Source organism: Cinclus cinclus, chromosome 20, assembly GCF_963662255.1.
Source record: "Cinclus cinclus chromosome 20, bCinCin1.1, whole genome shotgun sequence".
Lineage (NCBI taxonomy): Eukaryota > Metazoa > Chordata > Aves > Passeriformes > Cinclidae > Cinclus > Cinclus cinclus.
The window spans coordinates 9,116,924-9,144,915 of record NC_085065.1 but is presented as its reverse complement, the minus strand read 5'-3'; the positions used below and the strand labels follow the sequence as shown (position 1 = coordinate 9,144,915).

General features: G+C 42.4%; 2 protein-coding genes across 9 annotated transcripts; one reads left to right on the top strand and one right to left on the bottom strand.

Annotated features, from left to right (window-relative positions):
• Nucleotides 1-525: 525 nt before the first annotated feature.
• CEP95 (centrosomal protein 95) lies at nt 526-15,857 on the bottom strand. Of its 2 annotated transcripts, none has more exons than XM_062506112.1 (22): nt 15,727-15,857; nt 14,438-14,566; nt 13,376-13,483; nt 12,432-12,542; nt 11,329-11,437; nt 10,792-10,901; nt 9,919-10,053; nt 9,247-9,446; nt 8,763-8,832; nt 8,060-8,103; nt 6,810-6,931; nt 6,360-6,492; nt 6,080-6,194; nt 5,522-5,685; nt 5,144-5,236; nt 4,601-4,751; nt 3,330-3,490; nt 2,889-2,963; nt 2,294-2,446; nt 1,136-1,282; nt 979-1,050; nt 526-906 (listed from the first exon to the last, which is right to left on the bottom strand). In XM_062506112.1, the coding sequence occupies exons 1-22, from the start codon at nt 15,746-15,748 to the stop codon at nt 730-732; spliced, it is 2,601 nt and encodes an 866-aa protein (XP_062362096.1). In that variant the 5' UTR covers nt 15,749-15,857; the 3' UTR covers nt 526-729. The 2 variants fall into 2 exon arrangements, with proteins under 2 accessions (XP_062362096.1, XP_062362097.1); XM_062506113.1 differs by having other exon boundaries at nt 9,919-10,023.
• On the top strand, nt 14,794-26,473 carry DDX5 (DEAD-box helicase 5). 7 transcript variants are annotated; one of them, XM_062506116.1, is made up of 14 exons: nt 14,794-14,830; nt 16,190-16,208; nt 21,050-21,215; nt 21,363-21,459; nt 21,544-21,677; nt 21,785-21,850; nt 22,301-22,442; nt 22,522-22,682; nt 22,837-23,009; nt 23,179-23,289; nt 23,492-23,553; nt 23,632-23,691; nt 24,947-25,171; nt 25,708-26,473. In XM_062506116.1, exons 1-14 carry the CDS (start codon nt 14,809-14,811, stop codon nt 26,091-26,093), a joined length of 1,824 nt encoding a protein of 607 aa, XP_062362100.1. In that variant the 5' UTR covers nt 14,794-14,808; the 3' UTR covers nt 26,094-26,473. The 7 variants fall into 7 exon arrangements, 6 of the variants coding, with proteins under 6 accessions (XP_062362100.1, XP_062362103.1, XP_062362105.1 ...); XR_009933837.1 differs by lacking the exons at nt 14,794-14,830; nt 16,190-16,208; nt 25,708-26,473 and adding exons at nt 19,486-19,646; nt 24,590-24,723 and having other exon boundaries at nt 24,947-25,087; XM_062506118.1 differs by lacking the exons at nt 14,794-14,830; nt 16,190-16,208 and adding an exon at nt 19,492-19,622.
• The last annotated feature ends 1,519 nt before the right edge of the window (nt 26,474-27,992 follow it).

The window sequence follows — 27,992 nt, the reverse complement described above, 5'->3', positions numbered from 1 at the left end:
ACTGTAGATTAGGAGTGGTGTCCACAGCTCCTCCCTAGGGTTCACCTCTTACAGAAACTTATCAGATACAGCTTTAGAAGAAGCTGCATTGTTTTCTATTCTAAATTACTTTCACCAGTGCAGTTGTAGCATAGAAAGAGTACTTTACTTGCCTCTGTATTTTATCAAGCCAGCAACATGAACACTGCAAACACAACTGAAGGAGGAGGGGAAGTAGTCTTCCCTTGCTTCATGTATTTAAATTACCAGGTACTTAGGTTTATTGCAGGAATTCTCTAACTTGGCGTTTCATAGGAAACCTGAATCTTTGATGTCCTTTGAAAATCTTCTTGTGCTTTATGACCTTTCCAATCCATGAATTTTGGCTCATGGTGTTAGATTGGCTGAGCAGCAACAGCCCCAGCACAGATGCAGAGGAGCCTGAGCATCCAACTGTTCCACCAGGAAAACTTCACTAAAGCAGTCTGACTTCATCCCAACATCCTCTGGGTAGAGTCCAACACTACCCCATCCTTGCCAAGAAGGTAAAAAGTAGTTCAGAACTTTATTGGTGATCTTAAAAGCGCTGTGGAGATCTCAGATCCCAGCAGCTACGCACCTGACAGGTCAAAATGACAGAAGAGATATTTTAGAGAGATAAACAGCCTCACACCATCTTCCCATTATAGCAGCTCTCAAAGACTCTGATCATCTTAGCCAGAGAGGACTGCAGTGACGTTTACCCAAGTCTTAGAAGAAGTGGCTTTGGCTGTACTGGAAAGAAGCTATCTGAAGTCTGGATCTCAGTCTGTCTGCTTCTAGTTCTTGAAAAAAGGTGTCATCATCACTGTGCATGATTGCTACTTGCAGTTGCTGTATTTCCTTTTCCATCTTTGATCTCAGTTCTCTTTTTGTTTTCTGTAGCATCTAAAAAAAATACTGACATTAGCCACAGCATGTAAAAAGAAAAGGCAATTGGAAAAAATTAAGAATACTTACTTGTGCTTGTGCTTTCTCTCTGGTTTGAATTTCTTGGAATTCTTGAGCTATAACTTCTGCTAGCATGGAAAACTAAACATAACATGTGTGTGAGTTGAACTAATTAAAGACTTCTAAGTGGAAAAATATGATCTGCTTGATCCAGATGCAGCTTTACCTGATCTTTGTAGTAGTTCTCCAGAGATTCCAGCTCAATCTGGTGCTCTCTCCGTTGCTCATCGCGCTTCTCTTGAGCATAAGCTCTCAGCTCCCTCAGTCTTTGCTTCTGAATTTCTAAGCCTTCTTCAAATAAGTTTTTAAATATCTGCCAGCAATTAATGAAAGCAAACCTGAAACTTTGCCAGGAACTTGTAAGTATACATTTACATTTCTCAACTGCTTTATCTCCTGATGGAATGGTATTTACATGAGGATAGGCCGTAGCCCATGAAAAAGCACAACTATGTACCTAGAAATGGTGGTGCAGATACAGCTGAGCTGGATTTGTATTACTCATTTAGCTGAAATTTTGATAGATAAAATAATTTTTCATGTCAGTTTAGTCAGATGACCCAACTGTGCAAGCCAGGGCCTTTGAACATGCACTGTGATTTACAACCCACCCTGTACTTTGCAGTCTGACTTTAGGACCTTCATCCAGGTTTCCAGCAGCAGGAAATCCAGCCTGGACTCAGGCTTTCCATTCCTCCACAAGAACACTTACCAGCTGTAGCTCACAGCTTGAGGCAAACAGTTCTCAAATCCCTACCAGTGGATTATGCAGTAAACTTCTAGTCTTTTATTTTGAAAGGTGACAACTGTGTATCTATTCTTGCAGAGTGTAATAACCCTCCTTGCTTTCCCTCACTCTGATGTCCAGCCCTAATTAGATCATATCTGTCACAAAGTCTGCTCTGTTTAACAAACACAACTGAACAACAGAGCTGCCTGTTTGATCAGTTCCCTTAACTGAAGATTCAGATTGTTTTGTTTGGATGGTGACTGGAGGAGCAACTTCTTAATCCTACTGTTTCTGAAAACTCATTTCCCCAATTTCTCATGTTACCAGCCCTGTTTTTCCACACTGATACTTCACCCCTTCTCTCCTCTTAGCCCTATAAATCATCCTTTCTTGTTTCACAGTGGTTTGCCCTGTACTGGATCCATATTTCCAGAGAAGGAACAGTTTCATCTCTGGCCTTGACTGATCAATCACTTCATCCTGGCTCTGTGCTCTGATCACTGCACTTGCAGCATTGAACTACCAGACCTCAGCACTGGAGTCCTGACAGGAAAGAATTCCACCCTTGCAGAGCAAGACACCCCTCATCCTCACCTTCTCCTCCCGTGTCCTTGCCCTCAGCAGCTTGGCCCGGAGCTGGACCCTGTAATCCTCATAGTATTTCCTGGCCCGGGCCACCTGCTGCTTCTTCTCTGTCAGCTTGTTCTGAGCCCATCTCTGGCGGCAGATGCGCTGCTTGATTTCTTGCTAAAGGGAAAGCAGCAGCTGTCAGACCACCAAACTGCCAACAGATAACCCTGCAGGCAAAGCTTTGTTAATCATTGCTAATTAGGGTCCTTTACTAAGGACCTTCTCCACACCCCAGCTCTGCAGTTAGGTTTAAAGCATTAGTCACCAGTGATGTGGCAAAGTCTGTCATGGGAGCTACAACACAACCTCTGGTTTCTCCTCCTTGCACTTTTTTAGAATTTGTCTTTTAGACCAACAATGCAGTGTAATAATAATATTCCATTCCCATGACCCCAGTAGCCGCACAAGAGATTATGTGACATTTTGAGACCACGGCTTCTCAAAAAGCATAAACTTGTCTTAAGACAAAAATCCACTTTCATGATCTGGGAATATGCATTCTAGATAGCTCCCTGTGAAATCTCTGCACTAGGTAACAAATAGTCTTCAAAGAACATACCAGTCTCTTGCTGTGATCTTGATCTCTCTTAATAATTGCAGCAAGCAGCTCATGTTTCTTCAAGGCTTGTTCAACCTGGAGGTTTAAAAAAAAAAAAAATGCATCATGTTGCAGGACAAACTGTCCTACGTAGCAGGTTTAAATATTGCCCTCTGCTATGTTTTGGGGTTTGGGTTGAGTGCTGCCTTGAGTAAGTTAATCAACTTTCGCATCTCATAACTCACTTTTAAACTAAAATACTGTTCAGAACTAGCAGTGGAAACTATAAAATGCTTTTTAAAAAAGCAATAGCAACCCTAGGCAGTACTTGAGAAACCAGTATAAAAGAAGGACCATAATATTCAAGCAGCTGATGAAAAATTGAACCTATGTATGTAAATCTGACATGCCCTGTCAGGATATTTCTGCTGACATCCAGCAGGTAAGAATGAGAACACTCACTTCATTCTGGAGTTTTGGTCTAGGTCTGGCAGAAGGTGCCTTGAGGTGCAGAGTTTGTGCAAGCTGCTGCTGCCACATTTTATTCAGAGTACGGGGGGAAATATGCAGGTGGGGAAACTCTTCCAGGAGCTGCATGAGGAGGTCATTGTCTCTTATTGTCACTGTAAGATAAACAAAGAGCAATAAGCAGTAAATTCTTGGAGAACACATTTCATCCAGACAGTGTCAGCCTAAGTCAAGAAATACTTTACACTGAACACTGTATAAAATGACCATGCTGCTGTTACCATGTCAAGCTAAGCCCAGCAGGACATATCATCCTGCCAGTACAGCAGCAGGGAAAGCAATCCCAGTCTTTTGTTGTTTTCTCTGAAGAATTGATTTTATAGCTCAGATGTCATTTCCCTATCACCACTACATCCAACTAAGACAGGTATCCCCTTCTTTCTTCATGTAGTTATGACCATCACTTATCAGTGATTGCTTGCCCGCTCTCAATCTGGTTGCAGCAACTTAAAATAATACCAGCAGAGCAGTGGCAGTGACAGATCCAGGTCAAGTAAACAGATGCAAAATAAACTGGTTTGCAACCAGCTCATTCCCATGACATCTTTGATCTTTCTGTCAGGAAAAGATGATGGGGAGATGAAACAAAAGGGTATTTACTAAGTATATGGCCTTCAAAAACTAGAAAAAAAATAAGGCAGTGTAGCTGAGCAACATCCAGGTATGTAGGGGATTATCTGGTGAACTTATCCATAGGCATGCACAGTGCTGGTTTCCAAAACTGGGCCTAGGATTTGCAGCTTGGCTTTCTTGGAGCATCACCTGCTCAGCAGAACCAGTGGCAGCATGAACAGCACAATGACAGACAGGGTCCTGACAGATCCTGCTCTGTCAGCTGTATGTGGCTCAGCTCAAGCCACAGGCCCAATTTTAAATCTGATACACGCTCAGAAAAAATAACAAAAGGAGAGCTCAGACTGTAGTGGAATAAGCACAGGGGTAGCAGCAATGGAGAAAGACCCTGAAAATAATCCAAGGGTTTTTAAGGAAGTAGCAGATGGGTCAGAATTTGATTGTGCACGGGTGGTTTACATTTACTTAAAGCATTATCTTCCCTAACAAAAATCCAGACATATAGAGGTCAGAAGATGGGAAAATTCTACAGCTGACTGGTATATGTTGGACTGGTGCCTTTATTCTTGGAGTTCAATACATGCTTTCAAAAGATGCCAGTTTTCCACCAAGTATAGTTTTGCAGTTCTTACTTGGAGCTGCTTGCTTTGGCTTCATGATCCCTCGTTTTGGAATCCACTGGCTGTGTTTGGAATACTGAGGTGTGGTTTTTCTAGAATAAACTTTCACTGGCCGAGACACTTTTGGATGTTCTTGAAAGACGTTTTCTTTGTACTCTTGTTCCTTAGTAGCAGATGTAAAATAGATGAAGAACAGGTATGAGAAGGGAAACACTGATAGAACACAGTTTGGCCATGAGAACTTAAATGTCTTTCAGACTTTAGAATGAGAACTTGGACATACTGCATTGGATTTTCCAGAAGGCCAGAATCTACAAAATGCAGGTCAGGGTTCAAATAAAGGTTAAATCTCATTGCATAACCTCAGCTCTTCTGCTGCACTTAACATTAGTATGTTACTACTTCAGTTGTACAGTGTTGTAACTACAACACTGGAAGTCAAGGAGGTTTTGTACCCAAAAGTGTCTGGACAGACCACCTAGACAAATTTAAAAAGAAAAAAATCAAGCAAAAAAAAAAAAACACAACCAGCAATCCCAACAGTGCATCACCTACCACTTCCTTGGCAGCTTCTCTGAGCTTGGAAATTCTATGCTTCTCCCTTGCTTCAAAAATTCTTAGCTCATTTTCATAAGCTTTAGTGACCAGCTAGAAAACAAAAATAAAAGGACTTGTCAGAGGAAATAATTAATCAGTCCATACAGCCACCTTGTTAACTTGTTTGCTGCACAGGTCAAAGTAGCTTTTTCCACTTTAAACTCTTTTTTTGGGGTTTAAGTCTCTTCCTCAGCAGGCTACAGATAAAATAGCATATAATTATTAAAGGAGACCAGATATCCCCATTACATAAAACACGTAACACATAAAAGTGTTTTTTGTGGTTTTAGTATAACTGTTGGTAAGAATTACCACAAGGTCCAATCTAAAAGTTACCCTTGCTTTTCTTGTTCTTTCATTCCTTTCTTCCTGCAGGTGGCTGCGTATTGTCTTTATCTGGCCTGTTCCACTGCCATGCAGTTTATGCTGCTGCTGCTGCAATGAGGGTGAGGCTGGAGAGAGGGATCGTGGCCTGCCTGGGTAGCTTGGACGTGATGTATCTGTAGGGAAAGATCATTCACTGAGTATCTAATTTGAGACAAAAAGAAACCCCCAAAAAACAGTGAAGTGTGTTGTGACTAGGCCATCATTTCAGAACCACAGTCCTATAGGAGCTTATATTCTGTTCTTCCCCCCACTTTCTATACATTTTTTACTGCAGCTGTGTTTGCCTTGTATTTTTTTTTTTTTTGCAAAGTTATACCACATTTTTGAAGCGTTAAGCAGAAACTTGGTTGCAATTCTGTTACTGTAGCTCAGGTCTGGATCAAAGCCAAAATAGATCTGAACTAGCAATACAAAAATTAGTAACGAACTAATTGAGTGTAGCAGCTTTACATGAAAAGGTTTCTTTCATATCTGTTTCCATCCCAATACTGGCACTAGGATTGTTACCTCTCCCAGCTGTCCTTCGGCCATAGTCCATGACACTGTCACTGTGCTGGGACAGGCTGTCCTCCTCTGTCAGCTCCTCTTCTCTTCTGTGCTCACCCAAAGCTCTCTTCAACATCTAAGGGATAGAATTTTTTTGTGGGGGTCAGGTTCAATAGACAGCTGTAAAGTTTAAATGAACTAAAGCCAGGTGTTAGTTGCAGATTTCATCCATATTGCACTGATATTCTCTCCACTGTCATTACTGAAGCTGCATTGCTCAGCTCAAAGAGACTGCACTTACTAAATCTAGTTCATAGAGCCTGCGAGACAAATTTTCTGATGCTTCATGAAACTCTTGCTCAGGCACCTTCTCCTTCGTTGTTCTGTGGGAAAGTGAATCTTCAACTGAATCTATGGTGGAATTTTCATATTTGCTAAAGCAGAAAACAGACAGATTTAATTTCTGTTCCAGAAACTTGACAATGAGCATTATCTCACACAATTCCAGATCACTTTTTTGCCTAAGTACATTTTCATAGGATTAAGTAAAGCAGAATATGTAAACACCTACAACCATTATTTAACAAAATGAGCGTATGTCAGGAGAAACAGAAAATCTTTCTGTTAGAATTAATCTTTCACTGTCACACATCCAAGGAAAGAGAGATCTTATTTAAAAAGGGAGGTGGGGGCTGGCTGGCCATGGAAATCACAGTGTCAGTGTCTTTCAGTACCAAAAGTCTGAACTTGCCTTGTTGTTCTAGGCTGGTGTTGAGATTCAGGTCTTGGGATTTGTGTTACTTGTTCCGCACGTAGTGAGAGCTTTTCCTCCAAAGAGGAGGCAGATAGAGTAGATTCACATACCAGAGGCACCTAGGAAAATGAGTAAATGAAGGTTTTGTAGATCATGTGAGCAGAGATGCTGTAACAGAACCATCCCAAACCCCGTGAGTATAGATATATAAAATATATTAAAATATATTTCTAGGCTCCTGACTGCAGATAGTATGTTTTAGAGAACTAATGTTTAAAGAAATGGACTAGCAAAAATATGGAAGATCAGTTCACAGCTAAACCACTGAACCAAAACAAGGTCTAGGCTAAGGTAATGACTATCTCCACATTCCACCTCATCAGCCTGGGACTGATGCCAGGTAGTGGAAATAAGATGAATTTGCCTCAGTTCAGACTGAGCTGCAGCTCACAGCAAGCCAAAAGAGAACACTCCTGTCCTTGTGCCATTTAGCTGCACTGGTTTAGTTCTGCCTGGTAACTTCTCTGTTCAAACTGGAGCAACTTGGGCTTGGCATGGACATACTGGGAAATGCATCAATGGAAAATGAGTTTCAGAGACAATGTAGATGTAAAAGCTGTTAAAACTATTGGAACAATCAAAGTCTGTGAGTACCTCTTGTGGTTGCAAAAGGCAAAATTGTGTTTCCAGAGAAACTTCCTTTACAGACACATTTCTATGGGCACAGATTAGTAACTGCTGATCAGTTTGTGGGCTTTGCATTATTCAGTTTTTGAAAAGCAAAGGACAATGGAAGAAAATAAAAGGATTGAATATAATAAGCAGTTAATGGATCTTTAAAAATGAGTAAATCTAAGTCTTATTGGCCAAAACCCCCAAAATTCTTACTACTTTAGAATGCTGATACACTTCAGAGAAAGGACATGACTGTACTCTTGTGCTCTGTACATTTTTGATTAAAAAGCAAGATAACCAGTAACTGCCTGGTTGTGATAAATAGAACTCTGTGGGTGCTGGCTCTGTACATTTTGGAGCAAACAACTCCAGGAAGAACTCAGAACTGACATGACTCACAGACTGTATATAATCACAATCTAACAACACTGCATCACTGATTGTATATCGGGGAAAGAAAGTCTAAAGCAGGTTTGAAATAAGCCCAGAAGTGCCACAAGATAACAGAAAAATTAAACAAAAATAAAAAAATACTGATGGAAATAAAAAAAACCCCACAATGCAACATGTACCTTTGTCCCATTGTCCTCAGAATCATCTCCCAGCATTCTTCCCACTGCAGAAGCAGATGACAAGTAAGTGTAAGATAATGGCACTGTGTCTACTAATATGGGCAATAAGGAAAGAAAGATATGAGCCAGGGCCTGTGGATCCAAATTATTCAGAGAATAGAATGACAAAGCAACTGTGGTTACCCAGTTGTGACATTCATTTTGGTAATTTCTCTAGTCTTCCATGTTCCGTGTGATGGGAACGCTATGGAAACTAAAAAAAGGTAAGCAGTGTTTCCAAGGCAACAGAGAAAATGAGTACTGAAAAAAAATAACTTCTAAACCTTTTCTATAATAGCAGTTAATGGCTTTTTCTTAGAATTGAAACTGGCTTGTTTGGTCCATGTTTCTCTGCTCAGAATAAGATCAGCCATGGGATTTATCTGCTGGGAAAGATTTCTGTGGTAGAGGCCCATCTTAACAGGATTAACTAAGAAAGGAGTTGAATTGGGGACATGGATTACTTTTTTTCCAGTAGAGGGAACAGATTAAAAGTAACCTATTTTTGTTCCTCTGTAAAGCAGAGATAGAAATATGAACTTGTGGCTGAATTTCAAAAAATGCAGTAGTAGATTCAAAACAATGTTTCTTGTGGTGCCAGTAAAAATAAATGCAACATTAAAACACTTAAGAGTTACTCTAGAGGAGCAAAATTTTCTCTCACCAGGGATCTTTTTTGATAGAGGAAGACCATCCGAAACATCATCAAATTTTTGGGTAAGTGACTCTTCAATCTGAAATAAAAAGCAAGATGTGTTCTATAAATTCACAGGTGAGTGCTGACAGGAAGGTCATACATTAGGTCTGTCTGCAAATGGAAATCAATGTTGATTTTATATAGATAAAAATCACTATAATTATTTTGTTTACTATACTGTAAACTGTGTAGTTGCATTCACTGTGGAGATGTGTATGTACATATGTATAAAATAAACACACTCCTCAAACTAAATTCCTCTCTGGACACTTAGTGAGGAATTAATCAACAATTCAAAATCAGTGGAACTGAGATAAACTCTGACACATTCAAAAGTGTTCTTCAGGGACCAGTTACTCCCATTCTGCAAGTAAACTAGGAGGTTTTCAAATGAAAGCAGTATTGGTTACTAAAAGAAAATGAAACAATCAAAGAGTAGGTTTTTCCTTACATTAGGAATGTTCACTTCTTGACTGCAAGCCAGAGCTGCTGCCTGTCTGTCTGAGCTGTGGTAATCTCTCCATCCCAGATCTGAGGGCTGGAACGGGGGCAGCAGAGGAATTGCCTGCTGGATAGGTTCCCCCAGTTTTGTAGCACTGGCACTCTGACTCCCTTTGTGAGGTTCAGCAGCATGAACAGACTCCATCCCTCCTGAAGAGGCAAATACAAAGAACTGAAGTGCCATCTGGGAAAGCAGAACACGTTTTGTGCATTGTGTGTACACAATAAAGGGAAGGGTCTCAACAGCTAATGGGAGCTGCCACCTTTGTTGGATTGCACAGGACAGTGCTGTAACATTTTGCAGCCTTGAGAACATGATTTTGGATGTGAGGATCTTCCACAAGGACTTTTTAGTGTTTTGAACCACAAAAGGAAAGAATACAAACCACAATACAAATTAAAAACAGTCTAGCTGAAGCCAAATCCTAGCTAAGCAGAAATGCCCCAGATACTGAAAGTTTGCCTACTCTGAGAGACTAAAATATCGCATTTCTGAAAAGAATTTATTTTAAAACATGACTAAAGTCCATTCATGACTAAAGCTCTCCTCCACATTACCCTAGTTCCCTACACCCCTAAATCAAAATCAGGTGGATGGGTTGTCAGAAGAATCACTACTCACCATCTTCCTTTTCCTTTACAATCCCCCTTTTGCTTTCTGAGAACTGCCTGGACAATGCTGCAAGAGCCTCTGAGCTTTCAGATTCTTCTACTCCCGTGTCCTTTTCTGCTAGACACAGTACAGGATCCTGAAATTCTTGAAGTTGATGTTGTAAAAGATTAAAATAAGATCTATAAAGCATCTTGCTATGAAATGTTGAGATGGACAATTTTAATTCTGCTAACTGCTTGGTGTCAGCAATCCATACTAAGCTCAAAATAGGTCTGTTAAATTCTTGTCTGTAATTCCAGTCAATGAAATGTTCATCATTCATAATAGTTCTTTATGTCTCTACTTGAGGAGATAAATCATGCAACAAGAATAGGAAGAATTGGAATATTCTCATAGTAAAATAGGAAATAAGAATGAGCTCCATTTAAGTCATCTGCACATTATTTGTTTCAGAGCCATCCATGAAGTTTTGAAGGGGCACAGTCTCCTAAAAAGTCTTCTTTAAGAAGGAACTTATTAATCTTTTTACAGTCTTAAATAATACATCTGACACTGCAACAAATGAAGCAGTCTTCATAATTCCCATATTCTACTGAACAAGATAAAATGCTTTTGCAGAACTGAATTAGAACTCAAACAACAAACCTTTATCCAAATAAGGTAGTGCAGATCATGAAAAATAATGCCTGGGAAATTTATGTCCAGAAATTTTAACTTCAGCAAGATGTATTTACTTCCTGTAGATTGTCTGGGTTTTTTTTAAATAAGGATTTAAAAGAGTATTTATCTGAAAGAAGTAACTTTAAAATAGGAAACAAACAAACAAAAAAGCCTTGAAGTCTTACTACAGAAGAGTCTTAAATTTTTCTCACCCAAACTCACCTTCCCCTCTCTTGGAAAATGAATAAGCAGTATCTCCAAGTTTAATTAATTCACTGGTAGATTCTGAGTCATCTGAATCACAAGTTAGGATACAATATTCTGACTGGGACCTAAGGGGAACATAAAGCCATCAAATATTTCCTCTCTCAGCCTGTGCCCATTCAGCCCACGAGATGGAGCTGCCGAGGAGCCGTGCAGGACACGGCCTTTTTGCCACAGAGCAAACCAGAGCAGGAGGCACAACCACAAACTGAACTCAACGAATCAATCAATCTTTAAAATACAGCCTTTAAAACTGACCAAAGTTTGCAAGTTGTTTCATTCCAAATAAAAAGTAAGGGAAACAAAGTCAGCAACTCTCCGAGGGCAAAAGAAGTCCCAGATGTAATTCTAGCCCAACCATAGGAGTCACCCTATGTTCATTGTGGCATGTGTAATCAGTAGGTGTCTATACTATAAAACACCTACTAATTTCTCTACAGATACACAAAGACAGTCAATCACTATGTGAAAGCAAATATTCAGAATTGTTCCTACCTTTCAGCTGATGAGAGTAGTGTATGTTCTGTAAGCTGACCAGCAGTGCTTTCCAGCTGCTCTTGAGATGCAATTTGAATTTCATCACTGGACAGCACATTTATCTCAGCTGTTAATAACCAAGAGGTAATTATTTTCAGGAAAACTACTTCTACCTATAAACTAACACGTACTATTACAATATAATCAAAACAGTTTATGTGTAATATCAACATTGTAGTGTTTTATCTAAAATGATGACATGCAATGTTTCCCATGAGGGGAGGGTGGGATAGGGGAGGTGGAGAAACTTTTATGGTAAATTTTTAAAAACTATACCACTACCATATATCCCCTTGTTCCAGTTATTAATAAACCTTTCTTCTTCCTCAAAAGAATTAAACTGTGAACTTACAGCTAGAAAATTTGAGCCACTAACCCCCACTGGGTGACAAGACTGGCAGTCAAAGGGAAGGGAAGGGAAAAGCAGTACAGGCACTAAACGTTCCTACTGTCCTTTCTTCTGTCCACTCTGGAACAGGTCAGCAGGGAACCCAGGCACCAAGTGCTCTCCCCTTGCTCACAGAGTGCAACAGCCAGCAGTGACAACTCTTATCAGTTTGAGATAGGAAGACCAGGAGTGCCTGCAGGAAGATGCCTCTGCAGGGCTGAGCAGGTTCTCTTCCCAGTTTCCTCAAAATAACCCCTGCTATGAACCAGCTCCCAAGATCCACTTCCCAGGAAGGGCTGTCATCCCCTTATCTCCTATTAAGTAAAAGGGACATTTGCTCATTGTTCCAATTAAAGCAAACATTTCCCTCCCTGAATCCTAATCCTAAATCATCTGATTTAAAAGTTGAAAAGCAACTAACAAAGGATGAATTCTCTAGAGTAGGTTTCGGGGACAAGAATGAAGCAGAAAGATTATGTAAGTTTGAGGGGAAATCACCTATTTTATTAGTTTATGAAAATAAGGAATGCAAATATTCAGCTTCACCCCTGAAATTTCCTCCCCCGGGGTGAGTTTTGTCCTTCTCTTTTCTCCATTGTCAAGGTTATAAGTAACAAAAAAATCCCCAAATAAATCTTTGCTACATTGGAAACACTTGGGATTTACATCTCACCTCCAGTCTGAGAAGAAGCTTCACTGACTTCTCTAAGATACTCTAACAAACCATCAAATATTTCCAGGAGGTTTTTGATAGATTCCCTGTCTCCTTTCACAATATTCTCACCTTAAGAGAAGGCAATGACACATATTAATAATTAGTACTTCACAGAAGAAAAATTCTCAGAAGCAGGTGTTTTCTGTAGAAGACTGCTTGGAAGTTCTTGTAAAGGTGCCAGCTCAGAAGACACCTGGTCACTTACTTATGGCTGTGTAGCTAAATGTAAAGTATATTTTAAATGTTCTAAATTTGCATATTTTCAGTTGTAATAAATCAAAATTGATTGATGCAGTAACTGCTTCCATACTCACAAAATAAATATTCTGGGATATTTTCAGGGACAATTGGTATTTAATATTTTTATTATACATAAAACTATAGCATGAAACACTCTATGGATTGACAGCAGAATTGCAAACACCAGCCACTGTGTACAGGCACCAAGTCAGAGATACTTCTTATCAAGCAGTTTTCATTCTTTGCAGGTTATGCTATGTGAGACCATACACAGGAATACTCAGGGAAAGCCACAAATAACAGATAATACAACAAAGTCAAACTCTTTACTCACCAACTTTTAGAAATATAATGAGCTTGAAATTCCAGGGTCATGTCTTAAAAACCAGTGTCCAAGTCTGAGCCAGTAACAGATTTCAGCAACATTTTGGCACCCAAATGAAAAATGGCTGGATGCTAACTTTAACATTTCTTTCTCTTATTCTCTGCTTGCTGTTTCAATTTATAACCTGATGTCCAAGGCAATGGGTCAGTGTTCTGATGACATCCACTACCATAAGAAGATATTCCAAAGCAAGCTGTGCAACACCTGGTTCTTAAAGCATTCAAATTACACCACAGAGAGATTCAGCTTTGTTTGTCTCATTAAACCAAGTACTTACCTGTGATGTGAGACAAGCTGACCTGCAAATAATCCAATGCCAGGGAATCTATTACTGCTTGTACATTATGTGCATCATCCTCTTGGCTTCTGGGAGAAGCAATGAAATCTATTTAAAATAAATAATAGACTTTAGACTACTTAAATTGATAGCTTGTTGCAAATACCTTAAGGAAACTAACTTCTGCTTACAAGTTAATATTTTTTCAGTACCTTGTGTCCTTGGTGAAAAGCCCAAATATCATATGTTCCTACAAAATCTTTTATGAATACTGAGCACAAACTTAGAGCACCCCTTGGAAGATGTGAGGATTTTATCAGGATTGAATTAAAGAACAGAAACTACTCAAGTATTTCTCTTCCTTCACTCCCAGCACACACACCTAGTTCAGATCATCAAACTGGAATTGCAGTTTGTGTTAGGGCTTCGTTCCCTGTGACACACTAATAGCACTGCAATGTATTCTACCTAATTTGATACATTACTTTTATTTCTCCACTTACATTTAACAGGACTTCTACCTTCAATAGGTGCCAGTTATCTCAGTGCTCTTAAAATCTTCTGCAATTAGCAGTCTGACACTTCCTACACATAACAGTTTACAAACAAAGCAAATACATAATTGTATGGCCTTTGCTTAGTTGTTGTCACTGAAGTCCAGTGGAGATGGGTTAAAGCAGGGTTAAATCACAGCTCAGCTCTTAGCAGGCTGTAAGTATGAAGCATATTATGAGAACAGACCTTCAGTGTTAGATGCTGTAACATAAAATGAGCCGGTTCACACCTTTCAAAAATATGCCCACAGATGGCTTTCAAGGCCTGATTTACAGTAGTTTTGTTGTGGCTATCCTCATAGCTGCCAATCATAGTCCAAAGTTAAAATCAAATTGGCCAATATTACTTAAATCTTCTTAAAGAATGATAATCTTATATTTTTGTCTTTGGAAAGATACAAATACTTAAAATCCCTACATCTGTAGGAAATTCTTCAAGTTTTAATTTTATTTAGCAACAAAATACACAGAGACAAAAATAAATAGATTTAGCAATTGCCGTGCCTACCTGGCACTTTTTCTCCTAAGATTGACTCATAAAGATGAACAAACACGTCAGCACTACATTCTGAGAGATGCTTTATGTGCTGGTTTATGTGACAGGCTCTTAAAAGATCATTGGCAACATCAACCCAATCTGTTTAGAAGAAAAACAATAATGTCAGAATTGAAAGACACAAAAATAGACATGGTTATTTACAGTGAGAGGTAACCATTGTAAGTGTCTCTGACTCCACCAGAGATGGTCAAACCTCAGAGGCTGTTCCATCCATCCAAAATATGAAACACTGTTCAAGTGCAATCATAGTCCAACTGGGGACGTGGGAAGGTAAGGCACTGAAGTACCACAGGCCGGGCAGGTTAGGTGTTTTCCATGTAATGAAAGCCAAATTTAAATCTGGTCTCACAGCCAGGAACTCCAAACATTCAAGACCTTAACAAGCCAAGCTCTGACACACCATTTATCAATGATCAGAAATGACAGGTACTTGCTTGAAAAACATGAGCTTCTCTTACAAACCCAGGTTCTCTAAGAGTCTTTGACAATGACATCACGGCTAATGTAAATACTCCTCATGAAAAGTAAATTCTACTTTAATTAATTATTTAAGCATTAGAAGAATACAGAGGTGGTCCCACCAAGTGCTCTAGAGATTTGCACTAAATACCTTGACTTTCCCCAAACTTTGAGTCCTGAGATCAAAGTGCTGTGAAGGACACATATTTTAACAATTATTAAGAGCTTTAATTTACTGGAGAATGCATTAAGCCACCTTCAGAAGGAAACAGTATAAAATTACTACATCAGAAACTAATTTGTAACTTTCAGTCTTCTGTATACGAAAGTGTTATTTTCAATCCCTCTACTCTTCCATCAATTCCAGGCATCACTTTAAGTTTCAGACGCATGAAAGGTTAAAGTAGCATCTCCTACATTTCAGGCTGTCTTGGAACATTTGAATTGCTGTACATCTGTAGCTTTATTAAGTTAAAGCGTCGCCAGGAAAGAACCAAAGACCAGAGAAGGGAAGGGGAAAGTTAACGCTAAGAGCTTCAAAAGCCGTAACACAAAAAAACGGCAGCTTTACAGTTGAATGATATCGTGGCTAGCGACGCGGGCAGCGGAGGGAGGGGGACGAAGGAGAAGGAAGCTGCCCGGCTCAGCTGGGCTCGCCTCCCCCAGCTCTGCGGGCACCAGGCCGGCCGCTGCACCGGGAGCGGGACCCGCTCCGCAAGACGCTGACGGGGCCAGGCCCCAGCGAGCCGCGGTCGGAGCCCCCCGGGGCCCAGCCCTACCTGCGCCCTCAGCGCTGCCCATGGCGGCACCAACGACCCGGGCCCGCCCCCGCCATTTAAACCGCGGCCTGTGCGCCCATTGGGCAGGCGCCGCAGGAAGGGGCGGGGCCGCACGGGCCGGGGTCCGGTGCTTTCGGTCACGGTCGTTGTTACGGGCGTGGGGCGGACCCGTCCCATCCGGAACGGGATGGAACAGGCGGGGTTTGCAGTGGGAGCGGGAAGCAAAGGAAGAGCCCGCGCCCCAAAGCCAAGCCGCAGCGCGGTCACGTGCCCTTCCCCGCCGCTCCCCAGTCATGTGACGGGCGGCCCCGCCATTCGCCGCCCGGGCCCTCGCTGTTCCGCCCGGCCGGTGCTGCCAGCGCCCCTCAGGCCCCACGGGCCGAGGCCCCCGGGTAGCACGGGCCGGGCCCGGGGCGCGCCGACCGCCGAGCGCGGCTGGCGGCGTAAAATGGCGGCGGGGGAGGGGAGGGTTATTCCGTGAGGTTCAGCCTTCGTCACCTGAACGGGAGGCGGTTGTTGGCGATTTCTCGGAGAAATAGGTGGGGAAAGGACCGGCCTGGGGTGGGGGTGGAGCTGGGGGAAATTCTGGCACTTGACCTTGCGGGCTGGCCCGGAGCGATTGCCTGCCGGAGTGTCCAATAGCGGATGTTGGTGTTAATTGCCACGATACAGGTTTGACAGGGTAACCCGAAGGCGTTTGTGCATGAAAGGAGAACTAAAACCTTTATTAAAAATAAGATTTAGAAATTAAACTTACTGTATTAGTTGCTAGCATACTGGTTTTTTTTGACAGGTTGGACAGTGAAAGTCTGTTATTTTCCTTTCTGAAGAACGGTAGTCCATGCTCCTTAGGAATTCTGGGTTTTTCATGTGGCAAGTGAAAATGGTGCCCTTTATCATTAAAATCCTTGAGGACGACAAAAGCAGCTGAGGTCCTGATTTTGACTGTAGAAACAATGACTGGCAGCAATTAAACCTCAGTGGTGTGAGCTCCAGCAGCCCACGGGTGTCATTTGCAGATCCAAACCCAAGTGCACACACCACCTTAGGAACACAAAGGAGCTTTTGTTGTGTGTAAGCAAACACAGATCAGTACCATCGAAACTAAACTAAATACGGATTTCAGTTTGCTACATACACAGCTCTGCAAAGCTATGCTGATTTGCTTCCACATGCTACCTCTAATTAAGAGAACATGGGGAAATCGATGTTTAAGTTAGGAGGGTGGAACAGAAAAATGAGGAAATTTTTTTACAAAGCAAATTGAAAGGAGTTCTTTGCAGATCTGACTGTGTGTATATGAGGCAGGGACTGGGTTTTTGTTTAGTCTTTTCAATTCTTTAAAATCTGAGAAGTATTAAACAGCACTGTAACAGGAGACAGGAAGTTATACACAAACAAAATTAAATTAAGTTGTGTTAAGATAAATGCAATGGAACAAGAAAAGATCATTTGTTATTTTTGCAGCCTTTGCAAAAATCTTTTTCAGACTCATCAGGAACAGGAAGCCTCTAGGGTCAGAAGGTGGAAAGTGTTAATAGGCATGTTTGTGGAGAAAAATCCTTCACAATACATTATAAATAAGTCTATACTGAAAAAAAATGAGAGATTCCTCTATTAGAAATTAGCTTGGATAGTATTAAGAAAACAAGTCAAGTAGGAGAGCTATTGAAAGAAAAAATGTATTACAACAAAAAATTACTGAGCAAAGTGGAATTCCAGATTGCTGAGGGTCGAACAGCTGTGGTTATTCATAAACAAAATAAGCCTGACTTAGGTATTACTTTTGAGGACAATGATGCCTTGGGTTTTAGCTTTTGTATTTTTCCAAAATCACTGCTGCTTAGTGTGCTACTCTGAAACTTCATATTAGGTGTTAATAAGTTCTCTTCACAGGGTAGTTAGACAAAACAATCCCTTCCTAGCTAGAGAATCAAGGACAACCTGTACCCAAAAAGCAGAAACAATGGCAAAAGGAAAGCCAGGGAGCTGATACTTCATAGCCTAGGGCTGGGGTTGGATAATTAACCCCAATATATAGATGAACCAAAACTTACAGGAGTGTAAAGACTCGTGACCAGGATCCATGTTGGATGTGATTTGAGTGTAGCCCCGGCTGGGCTTTTGCACTGCCCAAGGTGGATCCTTTCAATAAATATCTGTTTTATTCCTTTTGCTCTGTCTAGTCTCTGTTCCAGGTCAGCTTTCCAGGCATCACAATATCATGCAGACCTGTAGTCTTTGCAAACCTTGCTCTATTCTTAGCAACAATTTTTAAAAATTACTAGAAAATAATACACAACTGATCAAAAACCATATTTTTACTTTCATTATGTAGATCTGTGTGGGGTCCAGATCTTAAATGCTGTGAATTTCTTCTCAATAAAGAAATTAGCAAGAAGAATTAGAAGTGTAGAATTGTTTTAAAAGGAGGCAAAATTACAGTGCAGCTTTGGTTTGTAAAGGAGGTGACTTAGAAGATATTAATGTCCACAAACAGTATAAATAAACAGAAAATTATTACTCACGATTTCTATTAACTCATTGTTTTGTGCCCCTTTTTCTTATCTGGCAGTATGTTGAAAATGAAAGTAAATGTTTTCCAGGTTGCATATGCTGAAACTGTAAAACACAGTGTCATGGTATCTTACAAGCTAAGGGCATAAATAGAACCAAAATGTGAATAAATGGCCATCAAATACAGTTATTTTTGTCCCAGAAAAGCCTTAAAGCACAGATTGCTAGAAGGTGGGAGGATATAAACGGGAAATGTTGTTACGGCACTTCTCCTTCCTTATGTTGTTTCCATTTTTTTCCCTCTCTGCCTGGAGCAGGTGGCTGCCGGTGTTTGTGCTTCAGACTTCAACTCTTGGGTGTGTAAAGCCTCAGGTCGCCGGACATTCGCCTGGCAAAGCCAGGTGGTGAACAGCAGTGTCCGCTTGGGGTATGAAATGTTTTTATCTGGTGTCTTCTGAGCAGCTTTTCGGCTCTGCTGCACCTCAGATGACCTTTGACTCAGGTTACTAGCCCTGGTGTGGAATTCAAAAAGATAGCACGGGTAACTTTAGAGACATATGTTTATAAATATTCTGATTACATATATGTTTATAAACATTTTTAACAGGCAATTGGTAACTGCATGAAAGAACTAGCCTGAGAAGACTCGATATTATTTTGTGTCCAGCTGTCCAGGACACATATCTGCGTGTCTGGCTCCTAATGAGAGCGAAAGTCACAGGTGGGCAAGGGGCCAATCTACCATGAAGTATCAGTTATTAGTTAAAATGCTTATTAGTTAAAACCCCGGGCTCCTCTCGAGCTATTTCGGGAGAATTTTCACAAACATCTGTGAGAACTGGGGGACTGTACTGCGGACATCAGGGTCCGGCTCTGCCCTGCCGAAAGTTAGAAGGAGCTGAGCTGCGTTATGAACAATGAAGCCTGCAGTTATGGACGCTGGAACAGAGAAGTCTCCATTTCCCTTTCCGTCCCCCTCAGACCGGGATGCCCTCAACGAGAACGAGGCTCCCGCCCGCAGCGGCCCCGCGCAGGCGCGGGCAGGGGGATGGGGCTGCGGGGCGCTCTCCGCGGGGGGGGCACTTCCGGCCTCGAGCTCAAAGCCGGCCAGGAGAGCGAGCCGCGGCCACGCCCACACGGAAAGGGGCGGGGCCTCGGGCCGGCTCGGGCCGCTTGCATAACGGCGGGGGTGGGGCCTGCGCGTGCGTCACGCGCCGGCTCCCGGCAGCCCCCGCTGCTCCATATATAACCGGCGTCCGCGCGGCCGGGCGCCCACAGTGAGCGGCCCCCACCAGCGGCGCCGGATCTTGTGCTACCCATCGCTACCCGCTCTAAGTGACCGGAATCGCCTCGCCCACCGCCACCATCGCTATGCCCGGGTATTCCAGCGACAGGGATAGAGGGTGAGTCCGGGGGCACGGCCGGCGCCAGCCGCCGCCAGCGTCCGGACTCTTGAGCCTGTCCGTGGGGCTCTTGGGGTTGTTTTTCAGACGTCTAAGATGGCGGCGGGGTGGGGGTTGGGCCCTGAGCCCTTCCTTCAGCGCTCCCGCCGCGAAGGGTGGCGGGGGAGGGCATCGGGCTTTCTTAGGCCGCCGATTGTGGGCGACTGTCTCGGTTCCTTCGCTTCAGAGCACCCTCCCCATGGGTGTGCGACCGCTGAGAACAGCGCGGGGGAATTTTTTTTTTTTCTCCCCCTTTTTGGGGAAAAAAGACTCGCCCCCACCCCCCTGGGGATGCCCTCCCCCAAGCATGGACGGTCCCTGCAGACCTCATTGCTCCCGCTGAGAGCGGCGGGCGGGCTGGAGGTCTGTGGGTCAGTGGGTTGGCGGTGCCGAAGCCTTGGGGAGCTGTCGCCAGGGCGGTTCCCCTTCCTCCCTCCCCCCTCGCAAGGCTCGGGCTGTGGCCGGCAGGAGCCGGCCGGCTCGGCTTGGCTTTGTGTTGTGTAAGCGGATGTTAATGGCCGGCCCCGCCATGCGGTGGCTGAGTGGAATCAAAATGCCGGCTGTGCTGGTGCTGCCGCCTTTGTTCCTCCTCCTCCCCCCGCCCAACCCCGGTTCTAAAATGGCAGCGGCTGGAAAATGTGGCGTAGACAGAAATGAGAGACAAAGGAAACAGCGCTGGCAGGAAGCAGCGGCCGCTCGGGGAGCGCTGTGTTGTGCTGGGAAGGATCGCTCCCAGCGCTCGCCCGGCCAAAATTGGGAAGCGATCGGGGCGGGGAAGGGAGCCCCGTGCTCGGATCCAGCGCACGGCTCAGCGCGGCTCCGGGCTGCGCCTCGGGGCTTTCGAGAGCAGCCTTCTCCGAACGGAGGGACGGAACCTGAAATGCTAATAAAGCGTATGGCCTCATAAAATTTGCTTGTTAAAAGAAGTCTGTTTTTTGGGATATTTAAAAAAAAACAAAAAAAAAAACGTTTATAGGGAAGTTTTGCCAAGGTCTAGTAACTGCCCCTGCCTCCTTTCAGCAATAGGAGTGTCACTAGGACGGGCAACCATTTTGATCAGGGGGTAGTGCCAAGGTTTTAATGTCTTACTTTGCTTGTTGTAACTTGCTGTTCGATTGTATTGTATGGAAATAGGAAACACACGTTATCTTAGCTTGTGAATAACAATGGTGGCCAGGCAGATTGTAGCATCTGCAGCTTAAAGTATGGTTTTTGAAGTTCTAGTGTCCTGAAACTTCAGTAGGTAGAGTTTATACTTTTGAATTTTAAAGTTAATGGGTAGACAGCAGAGATGGTGGTGAAGTTGTTCAGGAAGAGAACCAAAATATTTCTCTTGCATTCTATGTAGTGTTCTTTTTCTCTAGGTTTGGAGCCCCTCGTTTTGGAGGAAGTAGAGGTGGACCTCTCTCTGGGAAGAAATTTGGAAACCCTGGAGAGAAACTTACAAAAAAGAAATGGAACTTGGATGAGCTGCCCAAATTTGAGAAGAACTTCTACCAAGAACATCCGGATGTAGTTAGACGTACTGCGGTATGTACCTGATGTGGCTCGAGCAAAAATAAACAGAAAGTGCAAACATGTTGAGGGTCATGAGGCCTGGCAGGCACAGTTGGGGTAATTTAAAATGTAACTTCAGTATCAGAGCTTATTTCCTAAGATGGGTGTTTTGTTTTGCAGCAAGAAGTTGAACAGTACAGAGCGAGCAAAGAGGTCACAGTTAGGGGCCATAACTGTCCAAAACCAATCATCAACTTTTATGAAGCAAACTTCCCTGGTAAGTGAAGACCACCTTATTGGTTGTTCTTCAGACTGGATTAGGGCAACATCAGAATCTTTATGTTTGAATTTTCTTTTCAAGCAAATGTTATGGAAGTAATTCAGAGGCAGAACTTCACTGAACCAACTGCTATTCAAGCACAAGGTTGGCCTGTTGCATTGAGTGGATTGGATATGGTTGGAGTGGCACAGACTGGATCAGGGAAAACACTCTCTGTAAGTGTTGATTATATGCTGGAATATTGCTGAATATGGCCCAGACTAGTGTGGGATGGACACTCTCAGGAAAAGGTTGTAATGAGGTTTTTCTTTCTTCCAAACAGTACTTACTGCCTGCCATTGTGCATATAAATCATCAGCCATTCCTGGAGCGAGGAGATGGGCCTATTGTGAGTATTCCTAAATGAAAGGGGATTTTAATTTCTAGGGAATGTGTCTGTATTTTACAGTCCTAGTTGGCCATGCTCATAAGAGTGCATAGTTACATTCTGCTGCGTTCTGTTTCTCTATATGAATAAAGTGGTTCCTTTATTTTCCCCAGCAGATTCTATAAACTCTGTTTGGATTGTCCTGAAAGTAGTACAGAACAGGGATAGTTGTTTTGTTTGGGGTTATAGTTTGGAAGTTGCTATCTCTTGGAAGCTAGTGACTTTCAGGTATCTCTCACGTGTTTGGTGGCAGTTAAGATGTTAGGTAACTTAGTTTGCTGGTTTGGCTACTTACATCTACTTCAGCCAATCTAGCACTGAACTTTACAGTCAAAATTTGTGTCAGAGGGTCATTGTCTTGTCAGTGGTCCAGTGGGTATCAAACTAATATCTTAAGCATCCTATTTCTAGTGTCTTGTGTTGGCACCAACCCGTGAACTGGCCCAACAAGTGCAGCAGGTAGCTGCTGAATACAGCAGAGCATGTCGCTTGAAGTCCACGTGTATTTATGGAGGTGCTCCTAAGGGACCACAAATCCGTGACCTGGAAAGAGGTATGGGATCAGCCTTGGTGCATCTTTGTCTGTAACAATGGGGAAACTGCTTCAGCTGATGGGACTTGCTTGGTTTTAGGTGTGGAAATCTGCATTGCAACACCTGGAAGACTTATAGACTTCCTAGAAGCTGGAAAGACCAATCTCAGGAGGTGTACTTACCTTGTCCTTGATGAAGCTGACAGGATGCTTGACATGGGATTTGAACCTCAGATCAGAAAAATTGTGGATCAGATTAGAGTGAGTATAAATGATTAATGCATTCATCACTATAGCAGATATAAACTAATCCCACTATGCTTTTTAAAGCAAGGGGCAGTGCAAGCCTGGGTAGTTTTGGTTGGGTGTTTAATTAAATGATATATTGATCTTTCATTGGTCTGATCTTCTGCAGCCTGACAGGCAGACTCTGATGTGGAGTGCCACATGGCCTAAGGAAGTGAGACAGCTGGCTGAAGATTTCCTGAAAGAATATGTGCACATCAACATTGGTGCACTGGAACTGAGTGCAAACCACAACATTCTTCAGATTGTGGATGTGTGTCATGATGTGGAGAAGGATGACAAGTAAGTGGTTCCTTGGGGCCAAAGCATTCTGTGCTTTCTGTCAGGTTTACTTTATGAACTGTGAAATGAAGGCCTTATTTTCATGGATTTTTGACAACTTCAGGCAAAAAATCAGTTTAAACTTGTACAGTAGAAAGCAGTCTAAGCTCTAACCATAATCTCTTAACAGGCTTATTCGTTTGATGGAAGAAATCATGAGCGAGAAGGAAAACAAAACAATTGTTTTTGTGGAAACCAAAAGGCGTTGTGATGATCTTACCAGAAAAATGAGGAGAGATGGGTGAGTAATAGCTGGGACTTCAGTGAGCAACCCCAACAGTCTGAGTGTGCTCTGACACCACAGTTAAGAATCAAAACTGTCAAAGACACCAGCTAGCTGTCTTTTATAATGGCCAGACTGGAATTTGCCATTATAGCCCAGTCTTTGACTAATGAAAGCACTGAAGGAGTGTTCTTGGGTCAGTCGGGTTCTGTGTTTTCAGGTGGCCAGCGATGGGTATTCACGGTGATAAAAGTCAGCAGGAGCGGGACTGGGTTCTAAATGGTGAGTGTTTCAGCAATTTCTGTAAGCATCTGATGTGTGCTAATTCAGGAAAATACTGATTGATTTCTTGTGTTACAGAATTCAAACATGGAAAAGCACCAATCCTGATTGCTACAGATGTTGCATCCAGAGGTCTAGGTTAGTAAAACTCGTACTGCCAGTTGCCCAAAGCTTTTAAAGAAAGTCTATTGCTTTCTTTAACCTCTGCATTTTTCTAAGTTTTCTTCACATAAAGGTGCAGTCTTTGTGGCAAGGCCTAGGCATGACAATCGGAGGACTCGAGGGGGATGGAGGACTAGTGGAAATGATCGGCTGGCTGCTTCCAGTCAAATAGAGAGGTGAAAGCTTGAGAGCATTGTGTGCCAGTAATCTTCAAAAGGCAAAGATCATCCTTTAAACTACTACCCCATAAACTGTTCTCTCATGAAATAAGCAGTTTCATTCACAGTTCACTTTGCCCTGGTATTTCTCTTCTCTCCATGCTTTGCATGATTTGCCATGGTGCAGTACTGTTAGTTTTGTGCATACTGTCTGCTGTGATCTGTGGGTCTTTGAATTTCAGTGAGTTTTTTGAAATGTTGAAGAAAATAATTTTAAACTTCAATGTTCAATGAAATTTTTTTCAACCATGAAATGGAGAGAGCAGCTTTAAAATGTACTAAGCCTTGTACAAATTGGTGAGTACTGGCACATGAAATCTGAGAATAAAAGTCCACCTCTCACTTTAACAAGTGGGGCAGGAAAGCAATATGGCTTTTCAATGCCTTTGAAAGTCGAAGTTCCTCCACCTATACGTAGTCGTCATGTCGAGACCTGCCAGAGAGAGACACATTCTCAAGTGAACCCTGGCTTCTTGGAAGCGCTTGCCTAGACGAGACACAGTGCATAAAAACAACTTGGTGACTTTGGGGGGACAGGTATGTTTTTCTTGCAGCTGCGGTTCAAAGGTCTTGGCAAGACGAGCAGTGTGGCCCCTTTTTTTTTTGAGCTTCTAATGAGTGTGTATGTGAAGGACCTTGTATGTTTTTACTCTAAGGTCCTCAATTGAGCACATGAAGAGGCTGCTGTGAGCTTTAGTGGCCCTACTGCAAGAAGCTTTCAGATGTCACTTGATGATTTGTAAAGGGGACACTTGAGTTGGGAATGACAAGCAAATGCACACTCCTTATGGTAAGGTTTTGGATCACAGGGTGGGTGATGAGAACGGGATCAGACGGAGTGTGCGTAACTTTTCTCTTCCACAAAACTCTTGCAGAAATGGATGATTCTAACACTGTTCTTTGCAGCCATTATGCCCTTTAAAATACTCTTGTCTAATGTTTATCTTCGATTTGGCTGTTGTGGTGTGCAAAACTTTGTACCTCGTTTTTTGCCACACTGCAACACTTTACAGATGTGGAAGATGTGAAATTTGTCATCAATTATGACTACCCTAACTCCTCAGAGGACTATATCCACCGAATTGGACGAACTGCCCGCAGTACCAAAACAGGCACAGCATACACATTCTTTACTCCTAACAATATTAAGCAAGTAAATGACCTCATCTCTGTGCTTCGGGAGGCTAATCAAGCCATCAACCCCAAACTGCTTCAGCTGATTGAAGACAGAGGTTCAGGTAAGGGCTGTTTTTTATCTCTCTGTATAGCTTTCCTCTCAGAGCAAAATGGAAACTTCACATTCCACCTCCAGCCTCTCTTCAAAATAAATGTGGAAGGTGGTTTAGGTACCAGTTGCTGGGACCTGAGAAGGTATTAATTAACACAAAAGCCAGAAAACAGCACCCAAATGCTCCCAGCCTGTTCTGTGATACCCCTATGCCTAGGGCAGGTCAAAGAGGTGCTTCGTATTTGCCCTGAAATAAATCACTCAAATGCTCAGTTTTGTGGCTTTATCCCCTATGGCTTGGAAAGAGAGATGGACCCAAGTGTCCTGCTGGCAGGGTAAAAGTCACTTCTGCCTTGATGCCACGAGACTTGCGTTATGGGGGAAGAGTGTATGACTCCTCAAAAGTGAGACAGCTTTATCTGGAGTCCAGCAAGCAGCTGGAAAACTTTTACAGTAGGTTTGAATTGCTGGGACAGAAAATAAACGGTGCTTAGCTGAACTGAAAAGCCTTTATAATACACATAACGGTCTTGTCTCTTTCACTAGGTCGTTCCCGAGGTGACCGACGTGACAGATACTCTGCGGGCAAAAGGGGTGGATTTAGTAGTTTTAGAGAGAGGGAGAACTTTGAGAGAACCTATGGTGCACTAGGCAAGAGAGACTTCGGAGCAAAAACCCAAAACGGGGCTTACAGTGCCCAGAGTTTCAGCAATGGAACTCCCTTTGGGAACGGCTTCGCAGCTGCAGGCATGCAGGCCGGCTTCAGGGCCGGCGGTAACCCTGCAGGAGCGTACCAGAACGGCTACGAGCAGCAGTACGGCAGTAACATTGCCAACATGCACAACGGCATGAACCAGCAGCAGTATGCCTACCCTGCCACTGGTGCTGCTCCTATGATAGGTTACCCCATGCCCACAAGTTATTCTCAATAACTTAGTGTATTTAAATGTCTCAGTTTTTCATAATTGCTCTTTATATTGTGTGTTATCAAAACAGGATAGTTATTTAAGAAATGGGAAATGCAGAAATGACTGCAGTGCAGCAGTAATTATGGTGCACTTTTTCGCTATTTAAGTTGAATATTTCTCTACATTCCTGAAACAATTTTTAGTTTTTTGTACTAGAAAATGCAGACAGTGTTTTCAAAGTAAATGTACAGTGATTTGAAATACAGTAACAGAAGGCAGTGCATGGCCTTCCAATAAAGATATTTGAAGACCGATTTTTCTTTCAGATGACAATTTTCTCAACATGTGCACAACTTTACATTAATGAAATGTCAAATGTTTTTATATTAAATTCTAGAAAGGTTTCTCAACTGTGTCTGATTAAACATTTAAGCTTCTACAAATACCAGCCTTGCCTTGATTGGGCTAGATTGCTTAGCATGGCAGGCTCTGCTTTGATGGGGAAGAAAATTAAAGCTGGCTTCTAAGAAAGTATGTGGAAACAGTGTTCTTCCTTGTCTCACTTAGCGTAGGGCCAGTTCTTGGAAAAGATCAAAACTCTGTAGTGGTGTTGCTAACAAGCTGCTACAAGCGTAGGAAGCTTCTGCAGCACCGTAACCGTCGCCTTCACACGAGCATATGTGCAGACCAGCCTTGAGTGTTGTGTACCCACAGCTGCCAGGCGTTGTGAGTTAGCATGCAGGCTTCTGAGCTTCAGAGAAACGGGAAGATCTTAGTATTAAAACTTCAAATTATACTTAAACTGGTATTGAGCAGTGATTTCTTTATGGAAGTGGTGGGAGGGAATTGGGCTGTATCCATGAAGATGCCTCGTTTTGTTTGTTTTTTTTTTTTTAAGGACTTTTAATATGTGCAAATGACTCTAATCTCAAAGTACTGCCCATGCTGAGTAAAGCAACTGCATTTACTTGATGAGCAGAATTGGAATAGTATTTGATCCTGGGGTTAAAGTGCTTAATACTTCTAAGCACGATGTATTAAATTTCCAGTTAATGCTAACTTGGAGTTCCTCCCTCTTGTTTATCAGTAACAGTGATGAGTTTTAAGTTCACCAGCACTTATTGTGTTCAGGGTTGGATCTACAACATTCTTTTTGTTATTTTGAACCTGAGTTAACTTTGGTTTCCACTTCAGAGGTTTTTGCTTAGTCTGTGCTCAGTCCTTGATCACTGTATTCGGATGTTCAGCTTGTGATGTTCTCTAATGCAGTCTAATCTGCCTTAGTTATTTTCTCCTCTTCTATGAAGTTCTGTTACCTGAAAGTATTTTTGTGATCCTTCACTCCTGCTTTGAGAACTACAGCTGGAGGTTTGGAACTACCCCACTGCGGTCTAAAACTGCAGGTGGCAATGTATTTTGGTTTGTGGGTTTTTTGGGGGGGGGATGGGGAGGAGAGATTTCCCCCCCCCCCCAATTTATTTGTTTTGGAACAGTGCTCAGTGTCACCAGGGGTGAAAAAGAAGGAAGTAGATTACTTACCACTGAAGTATGACTTAAGGCCTAGGTTTCCAGGTCAGTTGACTGAAACAAAATTCATAGAGAAGCTGGTTTTGTGAAGTTGTGGCTTTTTTGTTTTTTTTTTTTTTTTTGTATTAAAAAAATAGCACATTTACAGCTTGTGAATTAAAATTGAGAGATGAGAGTCTTTAACATCAATGCAAAACCTAAAACCTGGAAAGATGGTTCCTCCCTTTATTTTTCACTCTTTCCAAGCAACCCTTTGCGTGGAGCAGTATTTCCTGAGGGCCAAAATGTAACATTTGCACATAAAATAACGAAAATAGACGAGCTCTACTAAGCAGCTTTGACGTTACTGCCAGTGCCACTCCGGCAGAATTGAGCTCGTGGCAAATGTACCTTCAA